The sequence below is a fragment of the Notothenia rossii genome, assembly GCF_949606895.1.
Source record: "Notothenia rossii genome assembly, contig: scaffold_206, whole genome shotgun sequence".
Lineage (NCBI taxonomy): Eukaryota > Metazoa > Chordata > Actinopteri > Perciformes > Nototheniidae > Notothenia > Notothenia rossii.
Window position 1 is genome coordinate 1 of NW_027639663.1, and position 22902 is coordinate 22902.

General features: G+C 39.9%; 3 protein-coding genes across 3 annotated transcripts; 1 reads left to right on the forward strand and 2 right to left on the reverse strand.

Annotated features, from left to right (window-relative positions):
* The first annotated feature begins 122 nt into the window (after positions 1-122).
* LOC307027545 (ubiquitin-conjugating enzyme E2 E1-like) lies at positions 123-7382 on the forward strand. Its single transcript, XM_079695817.1, has 5 exons — positions 123-345; positions 756-806; positions 4273-4405; positions 5009-5156; positions 6923-7382. Exons 1-5 carry the CDS (start codon positions 200-202, stop codon positions 7018-7020), a joined length of 576 nt encoding a protein of 191 aa, XP_079551943.1. The 5' UTR covers positions 123-199; the 3' UTR covers positions 7021-7382.
* Positions 7383-8411: 1029 nt separating this feature from the next.
* On the reverse strand, positions 8412-13024 carry LOC307027543 (sodium-dependent neutral amino acid transporter B(0)AT1-like). Its single transcript, XM_079695816.1, has 12 exons — positions 12743-13024; positions 11629-11769; positions 11410-11547; positions 11140-11321; positions 10918-11028; positions 10728-10840; positions 10483-10611; positions 10052-10208; positions 9768-9972; positions 9507-9666; positions 9141-9303; positions 8412-8971 (listed from the first exon to the last, which is right to left on the reverse strand). The coding sequence occupies exons 1-12, from the start codon at positions 12936-12938 to the stop codon at positions 8825-8827; spliced, it is 1842 nt and encodes a 613-aa protein (XP_079551942.1). The 5' UTR covers positions 12939-13024; the 3' UTR covers positions 8412-8824.
* A 990-nt stretch (positions 13025-14014) lies between these two features.
* LOC307027541 (sodium-dependent neutral amino acid transporter B(0)AT1-like) lies at positions 14015-21249 on the reverse strand. Its single transcript, XM_079695814.1, has 12 exons — positions 20347-21249; positions 19596-19736; positions 19083-19220; positions 18785-18966; positions 18549-18659; positions 17662-17774; positions 17448-17576; positions 16932-17088; positions 16621-16825; positions 16342-16501; positions 15181-15343; positions 14015-14539 (listed from the first exon to the last, which is right to left on the reverse strand). Exons 1-12 carry the CDS (start codon positions 20543-20545, stop codon positions 14330-14332), a joined length of 1908 nt encoding a protein of 635 aa, XP_079551940.1. The 5' UTR covers positions 20546-21249; the 3' UTR covers positions 14015-14329.
* Positions 21250-22902: the final 1653 nt, after the last annotated feature.

Below are 22902 nucleotides of genomic sequence, written 5' to 3' on the forward strand. Positions count from 1 at the left end.
TTTTTAATTGAAGTATTATTGTATTGGAGACATGCCGAAATTCTTGAGTGCCACTTCACCTCAAGTGTTGGTCAAGCTTTAATCATTCCCCCTTAAGCAGGGCTTTAAAGTGAGATGCCCGTTTTTTTAATGGGGTTTGGGGTAAAGGTGGTTTGTCTTTTTCTACATCTCTTGTTTGTGCTTGTTCCCCAGGCTCGTTATGTCGGATGAAGATTCGCGTTCCAGCACCAACTCTTCCTCCTCTTCATCGTCAACACATCATCAGGACTCAAACACACCGAAGAAACGAGAAAGCAAAGCCAGCATGAACAAGTCCTCCAAACTCCTCTGCACCAGTGCCAAGAGGTGGGCTGTTTTTCAGGAGGAGCACACGTTTTGATATTCTGCCACTTATTTCCAGGCTTGATTTTCAGCCTTTTAGTTTTTTTTTAAAGAGGCCCTATTCTGATTTTTGGGGGTTTCCCTTTCCTGTATTGTGTTAAATAGGTTTGTGTGCATGTAAACAGTCTGCAAAGGCTACAGCACAGGCAGTGTGAGAACAATAAAGAGCTTTTTGTTCATTTTAGTATGGAGACATGTAGTGAGCATTTGTAGGCGTGTTTCGTACTAGATCACAGAGAAGCAAAACGTTTTCTTTTCTTTAACAATCAGTACATTTGTTGCAAAGCATCCTTTTCCCATATTTCATTCACAGCATTTGTTAAGAGTTTAGCATTTAATGCATGTGTTTTATTTTTGCAGAATCCAGAAGGAAGAATCCAGAAGGAGTTGGCTGACATTACATTGGATCCACCACCAAACTGCAGGTGTGTGTGTGTGTGTGTGTGTGTGTGTGTGTGTGTGTGTGTGTGTGTGTGTGTGTGTGTGTGTGTGTGTGTGTGTGTGTGTGTGTGTGGTGTGTGTGTGTGTGTGTGTGTGTGTGTGTGTGTGTGTGTGTGTGTGTGTGTGTGTGTGTGTGTGTGTGTGTGTGGTGTGTGTGTGTGTGTGTGTGTGTGTGTGTGTGTGTGTGTGTGTGTGTGTGTACATTAATTATGTTATGAGAAATGAATGCAAAGTAATCTTCGTGTGGTGCCAGGTTGAAGACAGCCCCTCACAAACTCCTTTGTCGACTTCTTGAACACAGTAGTATGTACTAGTACTATGCAACTTGACCGTGAAGTCAGAACCTCTGACTCTTGGACACATTGTACGTGATAGGCTAAGGGGCGGAACCTCTCTAAGCGGTTGACCAATCACAACAGTCGGCCAGCTAACCAATCAGAGCAGACTGGGCTCTGGTTTCAGACAGAGGGTGAAAAGAGGTGCTGCAGCACAGGCAGTATGAGACAAATAAAGAGCTTTTTGAACATTAAAGCATGGAGACATGTCCCAGTAGAGACACTACATACTGATATACACCTGAACATCAGCAGGAGAGGACTCTTTAAAGTAGAGACACTACATACTGATATACACCTGAACATCAGCAGGAGAGAACTCTTTAAAGTAGAGACACTACATACTGATATACACCTGAACATCAGCAGGAGAGAACTCTTTAAAGTAGAGACACTACATACTGATATACACCTGAACATCAGCAGGAGAGGACTCTTTAAAGTAGAGACACTACATACTGATATACACCTGAACATCAACAGGAGAGGACTCTTTAAAGTAGAGACACTACATACTGATATACACCTGAAAAAGATAATCACATGTCCTCTTTAATATCTTTTGTCCTCCTCTGCTGCTGCAGGAGTCAGATTTGGTAAAACTCTGTGTTATTGTTAGAAAGGTAAAGCTCAGCAAAAATGAAACTGCTGAATGTCAGCGCTCTTCTTGGTGTGTGTGTGTGTGTGTGTGTGTGTGTGTGTGTGTGTGTGTGTGTGTGTGTGTGTGTGTGTGTGTGTGTGTGTGTGTGTGTGTGTGTGTGTGTGTGTGGTGTGTGTGTGTGTGTGTGTGTGTGTGTGTGTGTGTGTGTGTGTGGGTGTGTGTGTGTGTGTGTGTGTGTGTGTGTGTGTGTGTGTGTGTGTGTGTGTGTGTGATACTGAAGTGAATGAGACGGATATAAAATGTCGTCTGAATGTCAGTCAGAGGAACATCAGTCTGTATTCTTGTACAGGAATTCAGATTTAATACAAAGGGATGTGTGTTATATTTTTAAAGCACATCAGTTCATTTCCATCATCTTGTTTCGGCCACTATTGAAACAAAGTCTACATGTCCTGTCTGGCTTTTGGCTTAGTGAAAACCCTACAGTCTGTCCAGTGTAAAAGTGAGGATTTCCTTATCAGTGTGAAGCGTTAATTAGGGATAAGTGCAGATTCAGACTGTTTGTTTGTGAGATTACGTCCTGACATTTCCTTCTTCTGTTATTACAAACCACACACACAGAAACCACTGATCACAGAAACCACTGATCACAGAAGCGCTGTGCAGAATAACTGAATAATAGATTGTCTCCTTATTTACACACTGTGTTTTGCTTGTGCAATTCAGTCTTTATTTGTATCTGAATAAGAGTCCTGCTTATCATTTAATTGAAACTGCAAAGTGAAGTTTGGAGCGCATCATCGAGCAGGAAATTGTGTGAGAATATCTCTAGTGTTAGCAGAAGCTGGTGTTGACTCTGTTCAGTTTTATCTCCTAATGATCTTTTCTTTTATCACCCTCACCGTGCTCACATAATGACTCACACGGGCGATTGCTTTTTATTGTTTTTAATGAATTACCAATATGACTTGGACTGGAGTTTTGACTGCAACACATTTAGAAAGATGGTGCTGATGGAGTCATTTAGCAGATTTTGAGTGCTGAACCAGAATAAGCCTCAGTATGTGGAGGATAAACGGAAATAAAATGAGAATTAAAATCTGGTTAGCCTCCTCAGGCTGAGGGTCTACAGCCAGGAGGTGGAGGCTGTGTGAAATATGGGTTGAAATATGATTGCACAATGAATTGGAGTGTAGAATAATGATGCCACCAGCATTTAGTTCCTCGTCTTGCTTTAAAGAGTCCTCTCCTGCTGATGTTCAGGTGTATATCAGTATGTAGTGTCTCTACTTTAAAGAGTCCTCTCCTGCTGATGTTCAGGTGTATATCAGTATGTAGTGTCTCTACTTTAAAGAGTCCTCTCCTGCTGATGTTCAGGTGTATATCAGTATGTAGTGTCTCTACTTTAAAGAGTCCTCTCCTGCTGATGTTCAGGTGTATATCAGTATGTAGTGTCTCTACTTTAAAGAGTCCTGTCCTGCTGATGTTCAGGTGTATATCAGTATGTAGTGTCTCTACTTTAAAGAGTCCTCTCCTGCTCATGTTCAGGTGTATATCAGTAGTGTCTCTACTTTAAAGAGTCCTCTCCTGCTGATGTTCAGGTGTATATCAGTATGTAGTGTCTCTACTTTAAAGAGTCCTCTCCTGCTGATGTTCAGGTGTATATCAGTATGTAGTGTCTCTACTTTAAAGAGTCCTCTCCTGCTGATGTTCAGGTGTATGCAGTGCCTCGACTCGCACATGTGTCAAACTCAAGGCCCGGGGGCCAAATCAGGCCCGTGGTGGGTTTAATTTCGGCCCACAGGATAATTTCTAATTACTATTAGATCTGGCCCGCCGGTATATTGCACGCACACCTTCACTCAATCCTGAGGGTTTCCTCAGAGCCTGACCCCAAACATTGATGAACTTGCACCCAAGATGAGATGCCAAGTATCTGCTTGAACTAGCATCACAGAGCAGCACACTGAGTTTCAATGGATGTTTCCTTCTGTACTTTTTCTCTCACGACAACAGGGCATGTTTGTTTTTTTTCTTTGAGGGAAATAGTTTTTTAGAAGCTGTTGTTGGCCTGTGGGAAAATGCAATCATAAGAAATTACTTTGGAAAAGCTGCAGATAGAGCCATAAGAAATGAATACAACTGATTATTTAATGTTTAATGTTGTTTTTATAGGCAATAATTTGAGCTTTGTTAGTTCCAGGTTTAATATGTGCAATAAATTCATTTCAATACGTTCTGCAATAAACATTGAACCAGTCCGGCCCTCGACTAGTACCCATTTTTTTTATTTTGGCCCACTGTGTATTTGAGTTTGACACCCCTGTCTACTGGGACATACGCTAGCCAATAGGAGCGCAAGTTTTACATACTGATGTCATCACATTCCAGAACTTGGGGATTTGAGCCTTTGCAGACCATTTACATGCACAAAAACAAACACACAACAGAAAAGGGAAACCCTCCAAAAACAGAGCCTCTTTGAAAGCCTTAATGTTCCCTGTTTCCTGACAGTGCTGGTCCTAAAGGAGACAACATCTACGAGTGGAGGTCCACCATCCTCGGCCCCCCCGGCTCCGCGTACGAGGGGGGGGTGTTCTTCCTCGACATCGCCTTCACACCAGACTACCCCTTCAAACCTCCCAAGGTGAGAGCAGAAGTATTGTTGGCTTGCAGCGAAGCATTTTGACAGATGTCTCTATTTCAGAGGTGTCACTTTCATACTTCATATTCTCCACTAGAGGGCAGCAAAGCAGTTTGACATTTAAGGCCAATCAGCAGTTTGTAATGGGTCCTCTTTATTCCCTGGGTTCCTCTGTTATATTATATAAATTGATTAATTTAAATGGATTTAGGCATACGATAAAGCATGTTCCTTTTTGTTTTATTCATGCTGTATGGATTTGTTTTTGTATGTTGTAAAAATTCCAAAACAAATTTTGACTTTGACTTCCCATATATCCAAAATTAAACACCTCATAAAATCTGACCTGAAAGCTTTTCTTAATCATCGTCCAATCTTCTGACATTCAGTATATATTTAATTTATTTAATAACTACATGTCTATAAGTGCATTTGTGTTGGATTAAAGTGAAGGACGTGTCAGAAATAAATTACATTTGACCTTCATGGGTTTGATATACATTTAAATTTGACTGGAATGCCAAAGTTTACAATGCAACGGTCATTAGAGTTTGAGTTTAGCTTAAGAGAGTCTTGTAAATATATATATATGTTGTGTGTGTGTAGGTGACCTTCCGCACCAGGATCTACCACTGCAACATCAACAGTCAGGGTGTGATCTGTCTGGACATCCTGAAGGACAACTGGAGTCCTGCTCTCACCATCTCCAAGGTGCTGCTGTCCATCTGCTCCCTGCTCACTGACTGCAACCCTGGTGAGAGACACACACACACACACACACACACACACACACACACACACACACACACACACACACACACACACACACACACACACACACACACACACACTGTGCTCACTGACTGCAATTCTGGTGAGACAAACATACTCACTCTCACATACACACATATGCACATACTAGAGATGTTAAGATTCACCGATTCGCATCGGTGCACCGGCATAAACGTTCAAGATGCGAGTGCACCGGTTGAAAGAGTGCACATCGGCTACAGTTTGGGTTGAACTCGCGATGCATCGATTGCGTAGCGTCTTTGCATCGGTAAAAAACCGATTCATTCATATAAAATCCCCTTATCTTGTCAACGTTCAGCAGAGTCGATCTTTGATATTTGCTTCGCCACTACGGAGAACGAGAGTCTCAGTTATCAACACACACGGAAGTTGAGGAGAAAGAGAAACACAGCGCACCGACAAATACCTACAAATCAAACGTTTGGCAACACTTCGGATTGTTCAAGAAAGACGGTGTAATAGTCATTTATGCTATATAGTTGACCGCAGGTCATGGAGAGTAATAAGGTATCCGTAGACCTTTGTATGAGGTATCTTTATTACTTAACAGGTCTACAGCCATGATAAATAGATCAGTCCTAGATGCGGACTTGCATACACACAGTATCACTCCGCAGCCGCACCCCATCAGTAACGTCCTGATGGTATATGTGCGCGGCACTATTTACTACAGACGGTCAACTTGAAAAATCACTCGCAAATTGTTAACGATGCCGAGCCGCTTTAAAGTACACAAGTAGTACGAGGAACTTAGCGACGCACATAAAGAGGCGACATGGGGTCTGCGGCTGAAAAGAGAAACCTGAAAGTGAGACATATGAGTTAAATCACTCAGTGAGGTGTTCTGTCAGAGAGAGGTGTTTAGCTTACAGCAGCCTGTGACGGCCAATAATAATTTAAATGTCTTCCTTACTGTAAGCAGTTATGAAATACCTGTTTGTGAAAGGTTATTTGTTTTCTTTATTGTTCAGATAGAAACCACTGCTTTCTGCTCACTGGTGAGTTAGCCTCTGAGTGTTAAGCACATCAGGCTGGCAGCTGTATGGGCATTGCTCTATTGTAGCTGTTATTTGCACATTGTTAATCATGAGCAATGCATCCTTACATTGTTTAACTGTGAGGTGTTATACAATTGTACTCTGGAGAGCTTTTAAAGGTAAAAAAATAAACGGCATGATGGGATGTGCAGTACCAAATATGTAAAGCACTTTTTTGTTAATGTATGATTTGCTGCATAAGGAATAAAACAAAAATCCTCTGTCGTACCATATTGAAGTATCATTATTTTTGCATCGTGTTGAATCGCATCGTATCGCCCCGAATCGCATAATGTTGAATCAAATTGTATCGAACTGTATCGCAACAGGGGTGAATCGTATCGTATCGCATCGCCTGGTGTTTCAAAGGTATCGTTAATGTATCGTATCGTGGCAACGTATCGAGATGCGCATCGCATCGGCCTCAGTGATGGAGATGCACATCCCTAGCACATACTGCTCACTGACTGCAACCCTGGTGACACACACACACACACACACACACACACACACACACACACACACACACACACACACACACACACACACACACACACACACACACACACACACACTCTCTCCATTCTACTACATTTAAAGTAGCTACTCACTCACTCACACACATTGTTACTTCCTGTTTATAATCGTGAGGTGTTGTTTGTGTTCTCAGCCGACCCTCTGGTGGGAAGCATTGCCACACAGTTCACCACCAACAGAGTGGAGCACGACCGGATAGCCAAGCAGTGGACCAAGCGCTACGCCACATAATGAACCACAGCATGGGGGGGGGGATTTTTATCTCTGAAATGAAAATCTTAATCCTTTTGTTGTTTATTGTATTTTTATTATAAGTTATCTCCGACCCATTTATACCCAAGCCTGGCAATAATGAGTTTTTAGTTTGTGCTTGAAGATGGATGCTGATGCTAATATGCTAACTGTGTCACAGCATGAATCCCAGTTCCAATTATATCATGTAACATATTCTCACGTGTTAAATTCTCCCTGTTTTTGGAAAAGGTGTTAAGATACGGATGGATGTTGGTTGTGATTTGTGTTCTCTTCCGATTAATAGCTTGTTCTGTTTGTCTTCAGTATTAAACATTACCAACTGCCTTTGTTTCAATCAGGAGAGACTTGTTTTTTTGAGTAAACGCAATAACAACACACACCACTGGGGGCCAAGCAAGGCATCCAAACTGAGTAAAACAAATCGTATGGAAGGAACACGAATTAGAAATGTCCGATTAAGGCATCTAGGTGGCTTGGATAGAAATCAAGGAAGGAAGGAAGCCGTGACATATGTCGAGGAGGAAAATGAGGAAGAACTCGTTCAATTAGAATCTGGTGTGTAAATAAATTACCATTGCATGTTATTCGTTCATTTTCTTTGTTATTGGGGTACATGTTTGACGAGGGGCTTATAGTGGTTACAATGGTGGGGCCAGTGAAATAGAAAAACATAATAATTAGAATTCTGAGGAGAAAGAAATCTATTTTGTTCTAAACCCCCCCCCCCCCCCCCCCGATATTTCTGATTTTAACATCTGGGAGGTCCGTTGGTTATGTCCTGCGCGGCTCGGCCAGCACCCAGGTCAATCAGTCATAGAAAGTCCGAACAATTTTTGCAGTGAGCGAAACGGCAACGTAGCTGCTTATGTCTTTGTTTGTTTTTACATGTCTCGTAGTTTACTCCACTGAGTGTTGACAAGAAACACGTGTAGACGAAATGTGTTTTGTTTTGAGGTACGCAAAGGCGCGTAGTGGCACAAGTGACGTTACGCAATTCAGATTTGCGTACCTGCGTACCAGTTATGTGCACGCCCTGATTATCTTATTGAGGGGGAATTGTACGGGGCTTCAGAAAAAACAGGCCAGGCGACGCCACTGTGTGAATCATTAAAGGATAATAGTCTGGCCTTCGATCAAGGAGCAATGTTCAAATGGATGGAGAATGCATCCATACCATTTTTGTTATTATTATTAATTCATTAAGTTAATTATTGTTAGTGTACTGTATGAACACTACAAACATCATTCCATCTCAGTTTGCATGTGCTTACTACTAAAAAGGGAAGAACTATAGTTTAGCAACATCAAATAATGTTTGATTGAATGAACTATACCATACACCGGTAAAGGTTTGAATAGAGGTTTTATTATTGCAGTAATAGTGGTTTATTTACACAGTTTTAAGTACTTTTCCTTACAGTATGCTGTGCTTTGTTGGATCAGCTGACCTTACACAACCTGCTCTGTCAGTGTGAAGTCTCCCTCTCGTGGCCAATTTGCTGCTCTACACCTTTTGCCTATCTTTTCTAAAACTGACAGAAAATAGCTAATGCTTTGAAAGACCACCCTTTTCTCTTCTGTTATTTCTACTGACCATACCACCAATAAAACTGCTGTCCTAGTCATTTTTAATACAACAAGAAATGAAATGAGCAGTAGGTAAGTATATTTGTGCAAAGCATGGTCACAAATAAGTACTTTATTGATGTGCATCAATAAAACATTTTTAAAAATCGTACATTTTGTTCTATTCTGAAACATCTGACTTTAAAACAGTGTTTTATGAATTTGTTTTCTTGCAGCAAACAAAGACAAATCTACATAATGCATACGCAGGCACTGCCAGACTGGGAACTCCTGCCAACAGAAAGATGATCACGTATATCCAAGAAGGGTAGGGTACTGAAGCCAGAGACGGGAACTTCTCCTGTTATTCACAAAACATTATGATTTAGCCCATCTGGTGAATATCCAAATTACCTAAGTATGATTGACCAAAGTCAGTTTGATTATGATATACTGTATCATTGAGAAACAACATTTACTTGAAGATATTGAGCATGCATGGTGGCTGATCACAGAACTTGTCTACTTACAGAGTCGGGATCCCAAACTGAGTACGTGAGCGCTTCTTGGACTTGTGTCACCAGGTAGAAAACTAAAATAACCAGCACAATTAGAGGACTGGTGAACCTCCATGAAATCTGCCAAAAGATAGAGGGCTTGTATCCAACCATGAACTCAAAGTCCTCATTGAACCTGCCACATAAGAGGGTTTTAGTTAGTTTTGAAATGAGTCATGAAATCAAGCCTGTATTATTGGATTTCGTTTACCCACCTCCATCCATTTCAGTTTAATAACTGGCACAGCATAATGCTACTAATATGCATCATGGTTATTTTCCAGATGATTAACCAAACATAAATAAACTCTATGTGCTAGAATATGTTGAATCACTGACCTATCAATGCCGTAGATGTATACAACAGCTATCATCTCAAACAATCCAATGGTCAGGAGTGGAACAGATCCAGCAAAGTTGTCAAAGAGAGTTACCCAATAAAGCCCTGAATTCTGGGCAAACAGGAGACAGATGATGAAGGCTATGGCACATGTTAAACCTGAAACAAACATACACAAGCTTGTGTTAAAACGTAAACCAGGGACGAATACCAAAAGTGTTTTATCGAAGATGGAAAACAAATCTTTGAAACCAAGTTACCTGTCAGTACTTCATGGGGCCAATTTTTAGGGAATACATTCAGATCTTTCAATGGGACCACCACTCCTTCAATGTTGCCAAACAGGGTCGAGAGGCCTAAGCTGAAAAGCATGACGAAAAGGAGTACGGACCAGATTTGAGAACCAGGCATCTTGGTTATCGCTTCTGTGAACACGATGAAGGCCAGACCTGTTCCCTCCACTCCCTGCACAAACACAAGGAAGTCATAATGCAGGTAGGAGCAAATAACTGGCAATATGGCCGACATTCATCAATATAGTCACCTCACTAAGAAGTGTCTGCATGTCACAAGTTTTGATGTCCAATCCAAGAACTATATCAGGATAAAAGCTGTTGAGACTATTAAAGGACTCCTCATAGTTGCTTGTGGTGATGTTGTCTTCAGGGAGCTCAAATGTATTTAATAATTTCATGATGTTACTATAGGAATAGAAGTCACAGATTAGCACATTTGTATTGTACATGAGAAGATTAATTCAGATTTGTCTATTTTACTACATTATTTAGATGTCAACTAGTAAAGTGAAGAGTCCATACTACAAGTGTAAAGGGACCCTTACCTTTTGTGACTCAAATGCCCACAATCTAACCGATACAATTGTGACGGCTTCAAAGTAAAAGCAAGGTAGAATATACGTGTAGGACTTCTCATTTATAAAAACATTGAAACCGAGGCATGTGACTGACTACTCACTCACTGATACAGGTATCATATTTTTCAGTTGCTCTGAAGCCAATGATGGAGTAAGTAACTGCTGCGGCATACACTGAGGTGAGGCTAGTCACGACCGACAGGATCACAGCATCTTGCACGCAGTTGTTGCTTGGGAAAGGAAATAAGCAAAAATAAATACATTAGCTTCGGTTCAATCAAAGTGTGCAAAATGAGACTTGAACTTGAAATTAAGAATCATCACATGTGCTTTAAATGTGTCTTACTGAACAGGGTTGTAGCTTGAAAAGGAGATGAGGCCTCCCCACCCCAAACCAAAGGCATAAAAGACCTGGGCACCTGCATCCAGCCAAGTGGATGGTTTGATCAACTCATTCACCTGCAAAGGAGAGGCACACATTTGAATGCGCCTCTGAGTTATGAGATTCAACGTTCCTATGAAGATTTGAAACATACGTCTGGTGTAAAGAGGAACTTGAGTCCAGTCATGGCACCTTTTAGAGTCAGTCCTCTGATCAGGAAGATGCCCAGTACTATGTAAGGCAAGATGGCTGTGACGTACACTGCCTGATGTCAACGACAAGGAAACATGGAATTATTGATATTTGGCAAAAGTTCTGAAAGTAGTGGAGTAGATGGGACTTGTTTACAGTTTGACTTTCTTTAAGTTCAACAAACCTTGCCTGCTGTGCTGATTCCCCGTATGCAGCAGATTGCCACAATTGTCCAGGCAGTTAACAGGCACAGCACTATGGGCCAGTTGATTCCTCCAGAGTCAGCTATAGAGGCGGTACTACTCAAAGTCACTCGGTAGAAATAATAATCAACAGTGGAGCTCTGTTCACACTCTGCTACAAATCCTATAGGGGCAACAAATACAAAAACAATTATGAATTGTGGATGCTCTCTGTGTGCATTATGTGGGGCTGAAACTGTATGTATACACACCTGTCCCATTTTCATTAAGAGGACACTGGGTCCAAGGCAGCGGGTTTTGAAAAGAATTGAAAAGATACCAAATGATCCAGGCTACTAGGGTGTTGTAATAAAGTCCAACCAATAAGGACACCAGCATTGATGCTATACCTAAGAGACAACATCATTAATTATGATTCTCCCAGGAAGCCAAATGCTTGTTGATAACTTGTGTGTTGTTTATAAACTTACCAACACCTGTCAGATAAGGGTTGATGGACCTCCACACTCCTACACTGCCTTTCCTGAGACGCTGACCAATGGCAAACTCCAGCAACAAGAGAGGCATTCCTTCCAGCACCATCAGGATCAGGTAGGGAATCAGAAAGGCACCTAAAACATTTCACGTGATTGGGAGGTAGGACATTGATGATAATATGCATGAAGAGCAGCTTGAGTGCAGGCACATTTTTATTTTATGCCAATGCAGATTTTTCTATTGTCATGCTTAAACTTTGGATTGGTGCGATTTGATTGATTTGTTGTTTAGGCTAAATTAAGTTCAAGTTGTCTGATTAATAAAAGTGTATGGCCCATATCACTATCCATATATCTGCTGCATGTCCAGGTATTATGCCTGTGTAAGTAGAGTGTTGCTGATAACAACATCCTTATGGGCCTTCTATAGGTTGAAATGTGACATGTATATAAATGTTTAACAGAAGTTAGGTATTAACTACAGAATACTTGTTTCAGGCTACACATTTGTTGTTATGAGATGCAATAAGTGTATGACTTTAACACATTAAACACTTACAGCAGATTAAAGTATAATATTGATTTAAATCCATAAAGATTGTTTTCCCTTTGCTGTAAAGCTGCTTCTACTTTAAGCGTATACATGTCTTTGAAACCTGTCCCACTTCCTGTGTCTAACAGTGAACCTTTTAACACTACACTTTTGAAAACAAAAACACGTACACACAGATGTATGCAGTATGAAGGAATTCTTAGCATTCATTTTCAACTCAAGCCAATAAAGAGCTCTGTCTTTAGCTCAGGCCAAAGGTCTTTCTACCGAAGGCATCTTACTTTTGAGAATCATTAATGTACAGCAACTTGAAGGAGCCTTAGGACACTTAGTCTTCTGTGAATTTCTTATATATTTAACTTTCCTTTTAGCTTTAGGTTGGTAGCCTTTTGCAGGACCATTTATTTTGTTTGAATTATATTGTTAACTTATCGGATAAACACAGATACATCGAACAATGCCTTTTGTTCCCTTTATATCCAAATAAATTGACCCTCGGTACCTTTTCCCCCTCTCTAATCTGTCAAACATTAATTCCACAGCTTTCGGTCTTACCTCCTCCATGACTTTGACACAAGTAAGGGAATCGCCACACGTTGCCGAGCCCAATGCAGAAGCCCACACAGGTTAAGATGTACTGGGCTTTGTTGTCCCACTTGGGCCTGTCATCCTCCTCCTTATCCATCCTGTCCAGATCCTCATAGCTAGGGATCCGGAGATCCAGTCCGGGGTTAGGAAGTACCAGCCTCATGCTTACCACATGTGCACTGAACCAGAGAAGTAGAGTCTACTGTGTTCGAAGCATTTGTGAGTGGTTGGGGTGCATGTGATACACAGTAGCACGTAGCAATGTTGAAACAGGTTTATGATCTTTTACTTTATCTGTTGTTGGCCATAAATTAGCAAGTGAGTTCATTCTTTCTACTTTGAGCTTTATGTACTTTTAAGTAATATGTACATTTCAAATGTCCAACATTTCATGCCATTCTGCAAGATTTAAAACAATGATTGTTTATATTACAGGTGAGAAAAGATCATTCAAATACTTTGATAATTTGTTAATCCAGTCTTTATTTTTAAGTGCTTTATTTACACTCATTGTCGATGTAAATAGACAATATCAAAAAAGAGATTTCATTTGTTACAGCTGTTGCCAGGAGGATCCTTAAGAGCGTCTGTAAACTCATGAAGTTCTGCATGATTTATTTTAATAGCATATCAATTCTCTTAAGTCTCAACTGCTGAGAGGATTATTAACAGATCATAACCCAACAGTTTATGGCAGTTTAAGTGCAGTAATAAACTGAAACTTAAAAATGCTTTACAGTAGCCCTCTACAATAAGTACAACAAGACAACAGTGTTATAAAAAGCTCTTTTGCCATTTCGCTTTAAATATCTAAAACATACCTACATATTGTTTACATTCTAACATAACACATTATAATTTGTATATTAGACAATTAGATTAAGTAAACTCACATTTATCCAAAGAGTAGCTAGACCTTTTTGGGCACTGAGAGTTAGATTTGAAAACCATCATGTTTGCTAAATGTGAATAGCTACAGCCAATAGCAGCTAAGCTTAGCCTTGTTTAAAACGTGGAAACAGGGACATAGCTAGCCAGTCTCAACTGCTTCTTTCTTTGTAAATATTTAGAAAATAGGATATAGCCAGGCTTGCTGTTTCCCTTTGCCTGAGCCTCTATGCTAAGCTAAGCTAAGCTAAGCTAAATGGCTACTAGCTGTATATTTTATATTTAGAGCACAAACTGGTATCCATCTTCTCATCCAACTCTTAGCAAGAAAGCAAATAGGCACCCAACATATCCAACTACTCCTTTATTTTTTACAACACCCACTTACAGGTCAAACATGATATAGCCTGGCAGAAACCAATATCACAGTAGTACGAAAAGTTAGCAGCAATTATTATTTCCTCCAAAATTATATTATTTTACAGATTCCGATTCACCCTCTGCTTTTCACAGATAAAAGTCAGAAGTCATTAGAGTGCTCTTCTGTGATTGTACCAACCCATGAGAAAGACAAAGTATGGAAGCATAATACACAAATAACAGCACCACAAGTCCATATTCATGTTGCTATTAAATATTTTGTTATTCAATTTAAGTAAAAGATATCTACATCTTCATTTTGTAATTCATTTCTACGTTGGCAGAGATAGTGTCCACCATGTCGTCACTGTAGTCCTCCTTTTTGCAGCATTTAGTCTGGATGAATTTGTAAAGGGCGAACACTGGGACAGCTAAACTGGGAACTCCAGCCAGGATGAAGATGACGACGTTGATCCAGGAGGGAAACGGACGTGCTTCAAGGGTTGGGAAATCAACCTATGGTAAGAGTAAAATAAATGTACAGAAACGTATGAGGTCTGAAATTACAAAGGTGGGTTTCTATAACATCAATTTTAAAGTTATTTTAAGATAGCACATTTAAAAAACATCTTTAAAGGTCCCCTATTATACTGTTTTTTATCAATATATAATAGGTCTCAGATATATACAAAACATGTCTCTGAAGTGTTTGGCTCCAAACACCAAACAGATCATTGCAGCATTACCCATAATCCCCTCTGTTTCAGCCCTGTTTCAAAAGTGCTGATTCTCTGTCTGTTACTTTAGATGAAAAATAAGGAGCCCCTCCCCACGCCCCTCTGAGAGATATTTGATTACAAAGAACACAATGGTGCTCTAGGAGGAGATTCAGGTGATAAGGTGGCGGGGGGGGGGGGGGGGGGGGTTACCTTGGTTGCTGATTGGCTAATGGTTACACAAGTCAAAACATCGTTATGACATCACAAAGTGGCTAAAATCTGATCAGCTCATTTTCAGACAGGTTTTTATATAAATGGATCAGGACGAAAAGAGAGAGAATATTTTTCCCTGAAACTTTCAGAGTCTCTTTCTACAGAGGGGACACATGTTGATGTAGAAAAGACAGGAAAAAGTGGCATTTTGATGAGTAAACTTACCGCCTCCTGGTCCCACACCAAATATGTGAGACTCTTAGAGATTTGGGTTACAAAGTAGAAAATCAAGATGACGACCATAATGAGTGGACTGACCACCCTCCACGTCACCTGCCAGAAAAGATTGGGTTTGTGGCCGATCATAAACTCAATGTCCTTGTTAAACCTGTAGGAAGCAATAAGAGGGAGACATAATGTCAGCTTAGAGTGTATGAAGTCATCCATGGTTGATAACCTTGAACTTTTATGAGTTAGAGTAAATGAAGCAGCCTGTGGGGCTCTGTGTGTGTTTTACATGTTGAAGCTAAACAAGGAAATACAAACTCCACTCTGTTACTTCAATCACTTTTTGTTCTTACGTAACAGAAAGACTACAAACAGGGGAGAAAATAAAGCAATATTTTCTACATATTAAACAATATTACTTATAAGCCACATTTTTTACTGCATAGATCGACAATGTTATTGAAACATTTATTTTCAACATTCCTTAGTGTCGCTACATCTTAAGACAAACTGTAGTTTGTAATCTCTCCTACTGTATGAGGACTGTTCTTTATCTCTGTTCCAAGGTCAGAATTCAATACCCATTTCTTGCTTTGTTTCAACTTCACAAAGAATTGTCTAACTGAGTATTTAATACCCTCATTGGCAATAACAATAATTGATCGTGTCCACTGATAGCACCATAAATTGCCCATCACTTGCAATCACTATCTCAAGGTCCGATCCCCTAAATATATTACGCTAATGATATAACAGTATCAACATGGCCATAAAGTTTTGCAGCTGAACTCGATTTGCTATTTTTGAATCTGATTGCAAACATGGGGCAAAGTGTAAATGTTGTCTTTGCGCCAAGAACTCCTGTTGGCAGAGAAAAAGAGAAACAATACATTTGAAATGAGCTAGCTACAAGTCCTGACCAATGAGGCGCTGGGGCATTTCTCAGAACTTCAGTCAGGGAATTTTAATCTGAAAAACGTGTAATATCGTATGATCAGAGGAAAGTCTGCATGTGACACCCCTTAAACAACGAACATTTGATCTAGGGAAAACATTGCTAAGAAAATATAATGTTAAAAAAGGTCTCGTTAAGGTGTCATGTTTGGAGGCTAGAGCTTGGATACAAATACACTTCCAGACATGCAAGCAAATACTCACCTATCTACGCCATAGATGTACATCACAGCAATCATTTCACATAACCCGATGACCAGCAGTGGGATAGAGCCAGCAAAGTTGTCAAAAAGAGCTAGCCAGTAGTTTCCAGATTGCTGGGTGAAGATCAGTCCACAAGCGCAAGAGATTAAGCAAGTCAGACCTGAAATAAAACAATACAAAGAAGTGAATTCAACCTTTCTGTAAAGCTCTTCAATCAAAATCCTAACCCTATCAAATTGAAAAATAATGGTATATTTATTAGGACATTTGGGAATTTACCAGTGAAAACTTCTTTGGGCATAGATTTAGGCAGTATGTTGAGATCCTGCAAAGGAACCACCACTCCTTCTATGTTCCCAAACATAGTCGAGAGACCAAGGCAGAACAGCATGACAAAGAAGAGGACAGCCCATATGGGAGAAACAGGCATTTTGATGATGGCCTCTGTGAACACGATGAAGGCTAGACCTGTTCCCTCCACGCCCTGAAGGAGAACACCAAATATTTCAAACATTGTCCCTCTGTTAACTCACTGAGGTTAGATAAAAAAGTCTATATTCTAATGTCAAATATTCTATGTATCTACTGACCTGACTGAGGAAAGCCTGCATGTCACAAGTCTGTAATTGCAATCCTTGAATGATGTCTGGATTTGTCTGGTTGAAATGGGACAGAACCTGATCGTAGTTGCCATCTGTGATGTTGTTTTCAGGATAGTTAAAGGCATTCATCAGCTTCAAGATGTTGCTAAAGAAAAAAGCACAGCAAGATAAGTGCAGTCTTAATAAGTCAAAATCAAATCAAATCAAGTTGTATTTATATAGCACATTTATAAACGATTTTTGGTCGAGCCAAATCGCTGTACATATAATAAAAATAGCCTACAGTAGAGGCACTTTACAGCTAATACAACAACACAGTTTGTTCAGAATATCAGTATGACAAAAAGGACACCCTCTGTCCTTAGACCCTCACATCGTACAAGTACAAAGGTCCAGAGAAAACCCACAGTTTAAAGGGGAACATGGGAGAAACCTCAGGGAGAGCAACATATATAGTGAGTTCTAAATATATCTTAAGGCTGCTCTTGTTTTGCAATGACTTACTCTGACGTGCAGTCGTCAAATTTCTCCGTGGCCCTAAAGCCGATGATGGAGTAGATGACAGTGGCGGAGTACACAGAGGTGCAGCCATTGATGATCGAGATGAGAACGGCATCTTGCTCACAGTTGTTGCTAAAAGGCAAAAATGGGGTCATGTGAGGGGAGAAGTTAGTAAGAAGGTTCAATATATGATGTTTAGTTTAGGCAGTGTACTCACTGAATAGAGTTGTAACTGGAGAAAGAGATAAGACCTCCAAAGGCCAAAGAGAAGGAGTAGAAAACTTGAGCACCAGCATCCAACCAGGTCGATGGATTCATTAACTCATCTACCTTAAAGAGAGAACAAAACACCTTAATAAAACGTTTCATTAAGCCAAGATTTCTATAGTAATTATGTCCTGTTTAGATATCTGAACTGTGAGCAAACAATCCTACGCACCTACTGTCCTGGACTTTGTTCATAATTAATATGTGACGCACAATAAGATCTCCTTCATGTGAGATTATAAAAAGTGAATGGACGATTAATTAATTGCTAAACAACATACATTCAGAAATGTTTTTAAGTATTTTGAACCAAGTCAAAATCAAGCTAGACTTTCAGCAATGCTAGTATGGAAATTATAAGAGAAGAATGGCCTAAATCACATCACATACTTACTCATAGCGTCAAATGCTAATGAAGGTATATCTTCTTGCCTAACACTTGGCAAGGGCGGTGAAATCTCATCTCTAATCGTCATATTATTTAACTTTTGCAGAATACCCCAGCTATATCCATTCCTTTTTGTGTAGTAGTGTCTGGTAGCATTTTGGTTAGGTTTAGACAACACAATGACCTGGTTAGGTTTAAAAAAGAATTTGAGTTCGAATAAGCTATTGACGTCACATCATGTGTCACGGTGACATAGCTTCAGTAAAACATATTTAGATTTTGATTTGACACAGGACATGACTTCTGGTTCCGCCTAAGATGGTCGCAGATGGGTTTCATACAGATGCTCAAGGGTGCAAATGCATCAAATAATTCAAATTGTTTTGAATGTTTTTACACTATATTAGTTAAACTGACAATTGTATGTTTTTCGTTACAGCAGTGCTTACATCTGGTATGAAGAGGAACTTAATCCCCTCTATAGATCCTTTCAGAGTCAGTCCTCTGATGAGGAAGATGGTGAGGACCAAGTATGGCAAAGTTGAGGTGATGTAAACAGCCTGAGAAAAGACAAAAAAGAAGATATGATCCTGATACATACCTTTTTATATGTGATTGAACACATAAGCACATAAGCTGGCATCAATGTTGCATCAAACACTCAGATGTAATGTCCTATTCAAACCTTTCCAGTGGTCTCGATGCCCCGGATGCAGCAAACATAAAGCAAAGTCCAGGCAGCCACCAGGGAAAGCACCATCCACCACTGTAAACCTCCTGACTCATCGATAGCTGTTGAAGTGTTCAGAGTCTCTCTGTACCAGAAGTAGTCAACAGTGGTGCTCCGAGCACACTCCTCCACCAGACCTGCCAGATAAGCAGACAGCAATGGTCAGATCAAGCAGCCTTGGAAGGACATGTTACAGCAGATGTTACTTTTTTTAGATTATTTCTGACTGTTGTCTCGATGTATGAACGCATACCTGTCTTGTTAGCATTTAGAGGACATTGGCTCCAGGGCAAAGGACTTTGGAAGGAGTTGAAGAGATACCACATGATCCAGGCCATGATGGTGTTGTAGTACATGCCCACCAGAAATGAGACAAGCAAGGATGCAATACCTATAACAAAAAGAACCAATTAGAGTTGTGGTGTTTTTTGTTTTGTTTTACCAGCAGTTATCTGTGTGGATCAGCAAAGTGATCATAATTCTTTCTGTGGGGTGGCATGCATGTCTGTGCCAAAGTTCATGGAAACACACTGTATATAATACAACCACAAATCTTAACCTCATGGGGATGATAAAAGAGAGGTCAAAGGATCACCAAATTGACTAGGATTCATCCTCTGGGGACCATGAATGCCTGAATTTGAGAGTAAATCCATTAAGTAATTGTGTAGAAATGTAATTTGGGAACGGTTGATAGATCGACATATCTGTCATCCATTGAGCACCACAATCTAATGGGCATGTTTCTTCAATTTCTTTTACCCACCAACTCCAGTCAGGCATGGATGGATCGATCTCCACACCCCCACGCTGCCCTTCCTCAGGCGCTGACCGATGGCAAACTCCAGGTGCAGCAGTGGGATGCCCTCCAGGACCAGCAGGATAAGAAAGGGGATCATAAATGCTCCTAAAATTTCAATATCGACATCGTTATAATGAGTTAACAATGTGACAAGTCGAGTCATTTAATCAGTTTCAACTTTAATGAAAGTAAGCAAATAACTGTACCCATAAAGATACCAATAAACTTTTGGTACCATATAAACCATTAATAGGAGTATCACTATTACATATAGCGATCAAGTTTGAGAGAGAAAACGTAAGTAATTCAAGCAACATTTGATATTACCAAAAATAAGTTGGTAGACTATTTTAAAGATTCATTCATTCATAACTTTGGAAGACTCAGTATAGAAAGAAAGAAGCTTACTGCTAAAAAATATATATTTGTAAAACTCTTACAGAACCTTATACAGTGCACAAGGTTAACCCACCATAAAAAAGATACTTAATTTCAAGCTTTCAACATGATTTGTACTTAAAATATATATTCAATAGGGTCAGTTAATGTGTGACAAAACCCTGTGTGTTATGAGTGTTAGGTGCTAGGTTACATTTTGACCAAGTTTTTGAAAATCCTCATTTACTGAAAACAGGTCAAGGCACGTAAAGATCCTTTAATAATTCAGGCACACTGCTTGCTTTCTTGAAACTATAAAGGAGAACAATCAGCCTACCTCCTCCGTGGCTCTGACACAGGTAAGGGAACCTCCACACATTGCCAAGTCCCACGCAGAAGCCCACACAGGTGAGCAGGTACTGGGTTTTGTTGTCCCATTTGGGCCTGTCTCCTGCCTCCTCCTTCTCCATCCTCTCCAGTTCCGCATGAGACGGGATTCGGTCATCCAGTCCCGGGTTTGGAAGCTTCAGCTTCATTGTGTCTTCTTTTAAAATTCGCTGGACTCAGAAAATCCGTTGTGTCTCCTTTTGGTAAGTAGCTATTGGTTTTGCTACTTTCCTACAAGCCTTCGAGGCGCTGCGTCCTTTCTGGTATATTCTCCTCTGTGAAAACTGTTGCTGATTCTTGTTGAACTGTCTCTGTCTCTGATCCGTTCACCTCTACTGTATCCTGGGAAAGCGCACTGAGGTATTAACTGCGACCTATGGCACCTGAACCGAAGTTATCAGTAGCTCGCTTCATTATGTGGGGTGTTACGTAATGTCAGCAAGGTTAAGCGGAGAAAGGTGCAACCTCCTTTATAATGGTTAATACATCACATGAGGTACCGTCACTGACACTTCTCCCTGGAAGATGAGTTTAGTATTCATTAGTGTGTGAGGGAAATTGAGCACTGTATTGGCTGTTTATTTACTTATTTTAACACCCCTCATAACTCATAACATCCCAGGACTACTTACTGAAGAATAAACTGCTGTTCAAAACAACCATCATAGCAAAACGTTAACTTATTTTTCAAACATTATTACATTATTTATTCATATCATCTGAGTTAATAGAAATATGTATTTATTTTATTCAAAGTAACAGTTATTTTGCATATTGCTGGGCACTGCTTTGTTTCTGTCTCTTTCAAAATGCAACCTTTTAGTGTTGTACTTTAAATGTGATTCCATTACAAGATTATTTAGTTTTTCTATTTTATGTATTATAACTGCATAGGCTGCAACTGGGTGTTTTTGACCCTTTAATACAATATATAAATCTGAGGTCTGTGGGGACCCAAGTTGATAGGATGAGGGTTAAGTTTCCAAAATATGTCCAAAATATGTTGCAAAAAGTAAATAAAATTACCCACAATGTTTTGGACAGACAGGGTTAAAACTCTGTACAGACAGAGGCAACACATTTTCCATCATAGATTATATGAGGTATCGACGAGCCCTTTTAGAAATGTAATGGTTTTATTGCACAGGGATCTACAAGCGTATCATATCGATCAATACACCACACCTTGTCCACATTATCTCAGGATGGAAAATCTAATTCTAAACGGTTCTAATCCTGATTATTTTAGTAGTTATCACAACTGAGTAGAGAAGGAAGTTATTTTCTGTTTGCGTTCATACCAGGGAAAAAATCTGCCATGTAATTGTTGAGCGATTCAGAATGCATAACACCTAATAAGTGTATCCTTCTAATAGGATTACTAACCAAATGCAGGAACTTACAGAATGGTGTTTGATGACTGGTGATCTATAGCTGGTCATTTAAAAGATGTACATAAAGCCATCAGTGTATAAAAATAGAATACAGTTTAATACAATTTGAGTAAAATGGACATCGCACAGATTTTTCTGGTCATTGGCCATTATATAGGAAATTGCCAAATGTTGTTGCTTGTTATTGTGAAACCACATGTGGGTGCAGCTCACTGACAGCTTGCTATCTATCAGCTTGCTAATTCTGCCATGTTTTAAAGCTATTTCTGTTACAGAAAACAAGCTGAACAATGTTATCGCTCAGCTGGTGTGTGGAAGCATTAAACTTAAAGCATTAAAACTGTTGAATTTTATAATGGCCATCGCTCTGACCCTTCTCCAAGGTTGATTTGAATGTATTAGTCTGTTCTATTATTTGTCTTTTTCAATAGTTTATACACTATGTGCATCACAGTGGCGAGCCGTGACTTTTATACCTAGGCACTCTGAACCCCACCCCTTCCCTCGAGTTATTACGTCACAGCGGTCACAGCGTATACTTCAGCGGAATATCAAAACAACGGCCCGGGGTGCAAAACGCATCAATGAAAGCGACCCTCTATCACACAAAACAACACCTGTAAATAACCCTATTTGTGTTCTTTGAAATTGAAAAGGATATTGCATTGTGTTTGTTAATTTCGTTGCAGTTGTATGTCTGAAGTGTAATTTGGTATGCTTTTATTTTGAAGGCGAGTTAACGCTGTTGACAGGAAGTTGTTGTTGCTATGGAAACAAGAAAAGTTTCACAGCGGGCGGAACTTGTCATAAAGTCCGCGATAATAACACCCACCCATTTAGAGGGAAGATATGATTAGTCAATTGTACTGTCATTTGACATTACTCTCTGCCCTCTACCCATATTGCATAGTATTTCTGTTTAGGCCTGTTTTCAATTGTTTGAATATACTTGTTTCATTCAATGTTTATATCTTAGATTAGAGGGTTGGAGCCAATCCAAGCTGACACCGGGTGAAAGCAATTGTACACGTTGGATTTTGGGAGGAAACTGAAGCGCACTAAGAAAAACCCACAGCCACAGAGCATCCACACAGAACATCCTTCAGTCAAAG

Bases quoted from the DNA above. Each gene is read 5' to 3' on its own strand.
- LOC307027543 (XM_079695816.1), bottom strand. From the start codon at position 12,938: ATGAGGCTGGTACTTCCTAACCCCGGACTGGATCTCCGGATCCCTAGC. The intron at 11,548-11,628 runs GTAAGTTTATAA...GTTGTCTCTTAG, and splicing joins CCCTTATCTGACAGGTGTTG to GTATAGCATCAATGCTGGTG. The intron at 11,029-11,139 runs GTTTGTTGAACT...CGTTGACATCAG, and splicing joins GAATCAGCACAGCAGGCAAG to GCAGTGTACGTCACAGCCAT.
- LOC307027541 (XM_079695814.1), bottom strand. From the start codon at position 20,545: ATGAAGCTGAAGCTTCCAAACCCGGGACTGGATGACCGAATCCCGTCT. The intron at 17,775-18,548 runs GTAAGCACTGCT...TCTCTCTTTAAG, and splicing joins AGTTCCTCTTCATACCAGAT to GTAGATGAGTTAATGAATCC. The intron at 17,089-17,447 runs GTAAGTCATTGC...TTTTTTCTTTAG, and splicing joins TTTGACGACTGCACGTCAGA to CAACATCTTGAAGCTGATGA.
- LOC307027545 (XM_079695817.1), top strand. From the start codon at position 200: ATGTCGGATGAAGATTCGCGTTCCAGCACCAACTCTTCCTCCTCTTCA. The intron at 807-4,272 runs GTGTGTGTGTGT...GTTTCCTGACAG, and splicing joins GATCCACCACCAAACTGCAG to TGCTGGTCCTAAAGGAGACA. The intron at 5,157-6,922 runs GTGAGAGACACA...TTGTGTTCTCAG, and splicing joins GCTCACTGACTGCAACCCTG to CCGACCCTCTGGTGGGAAGC.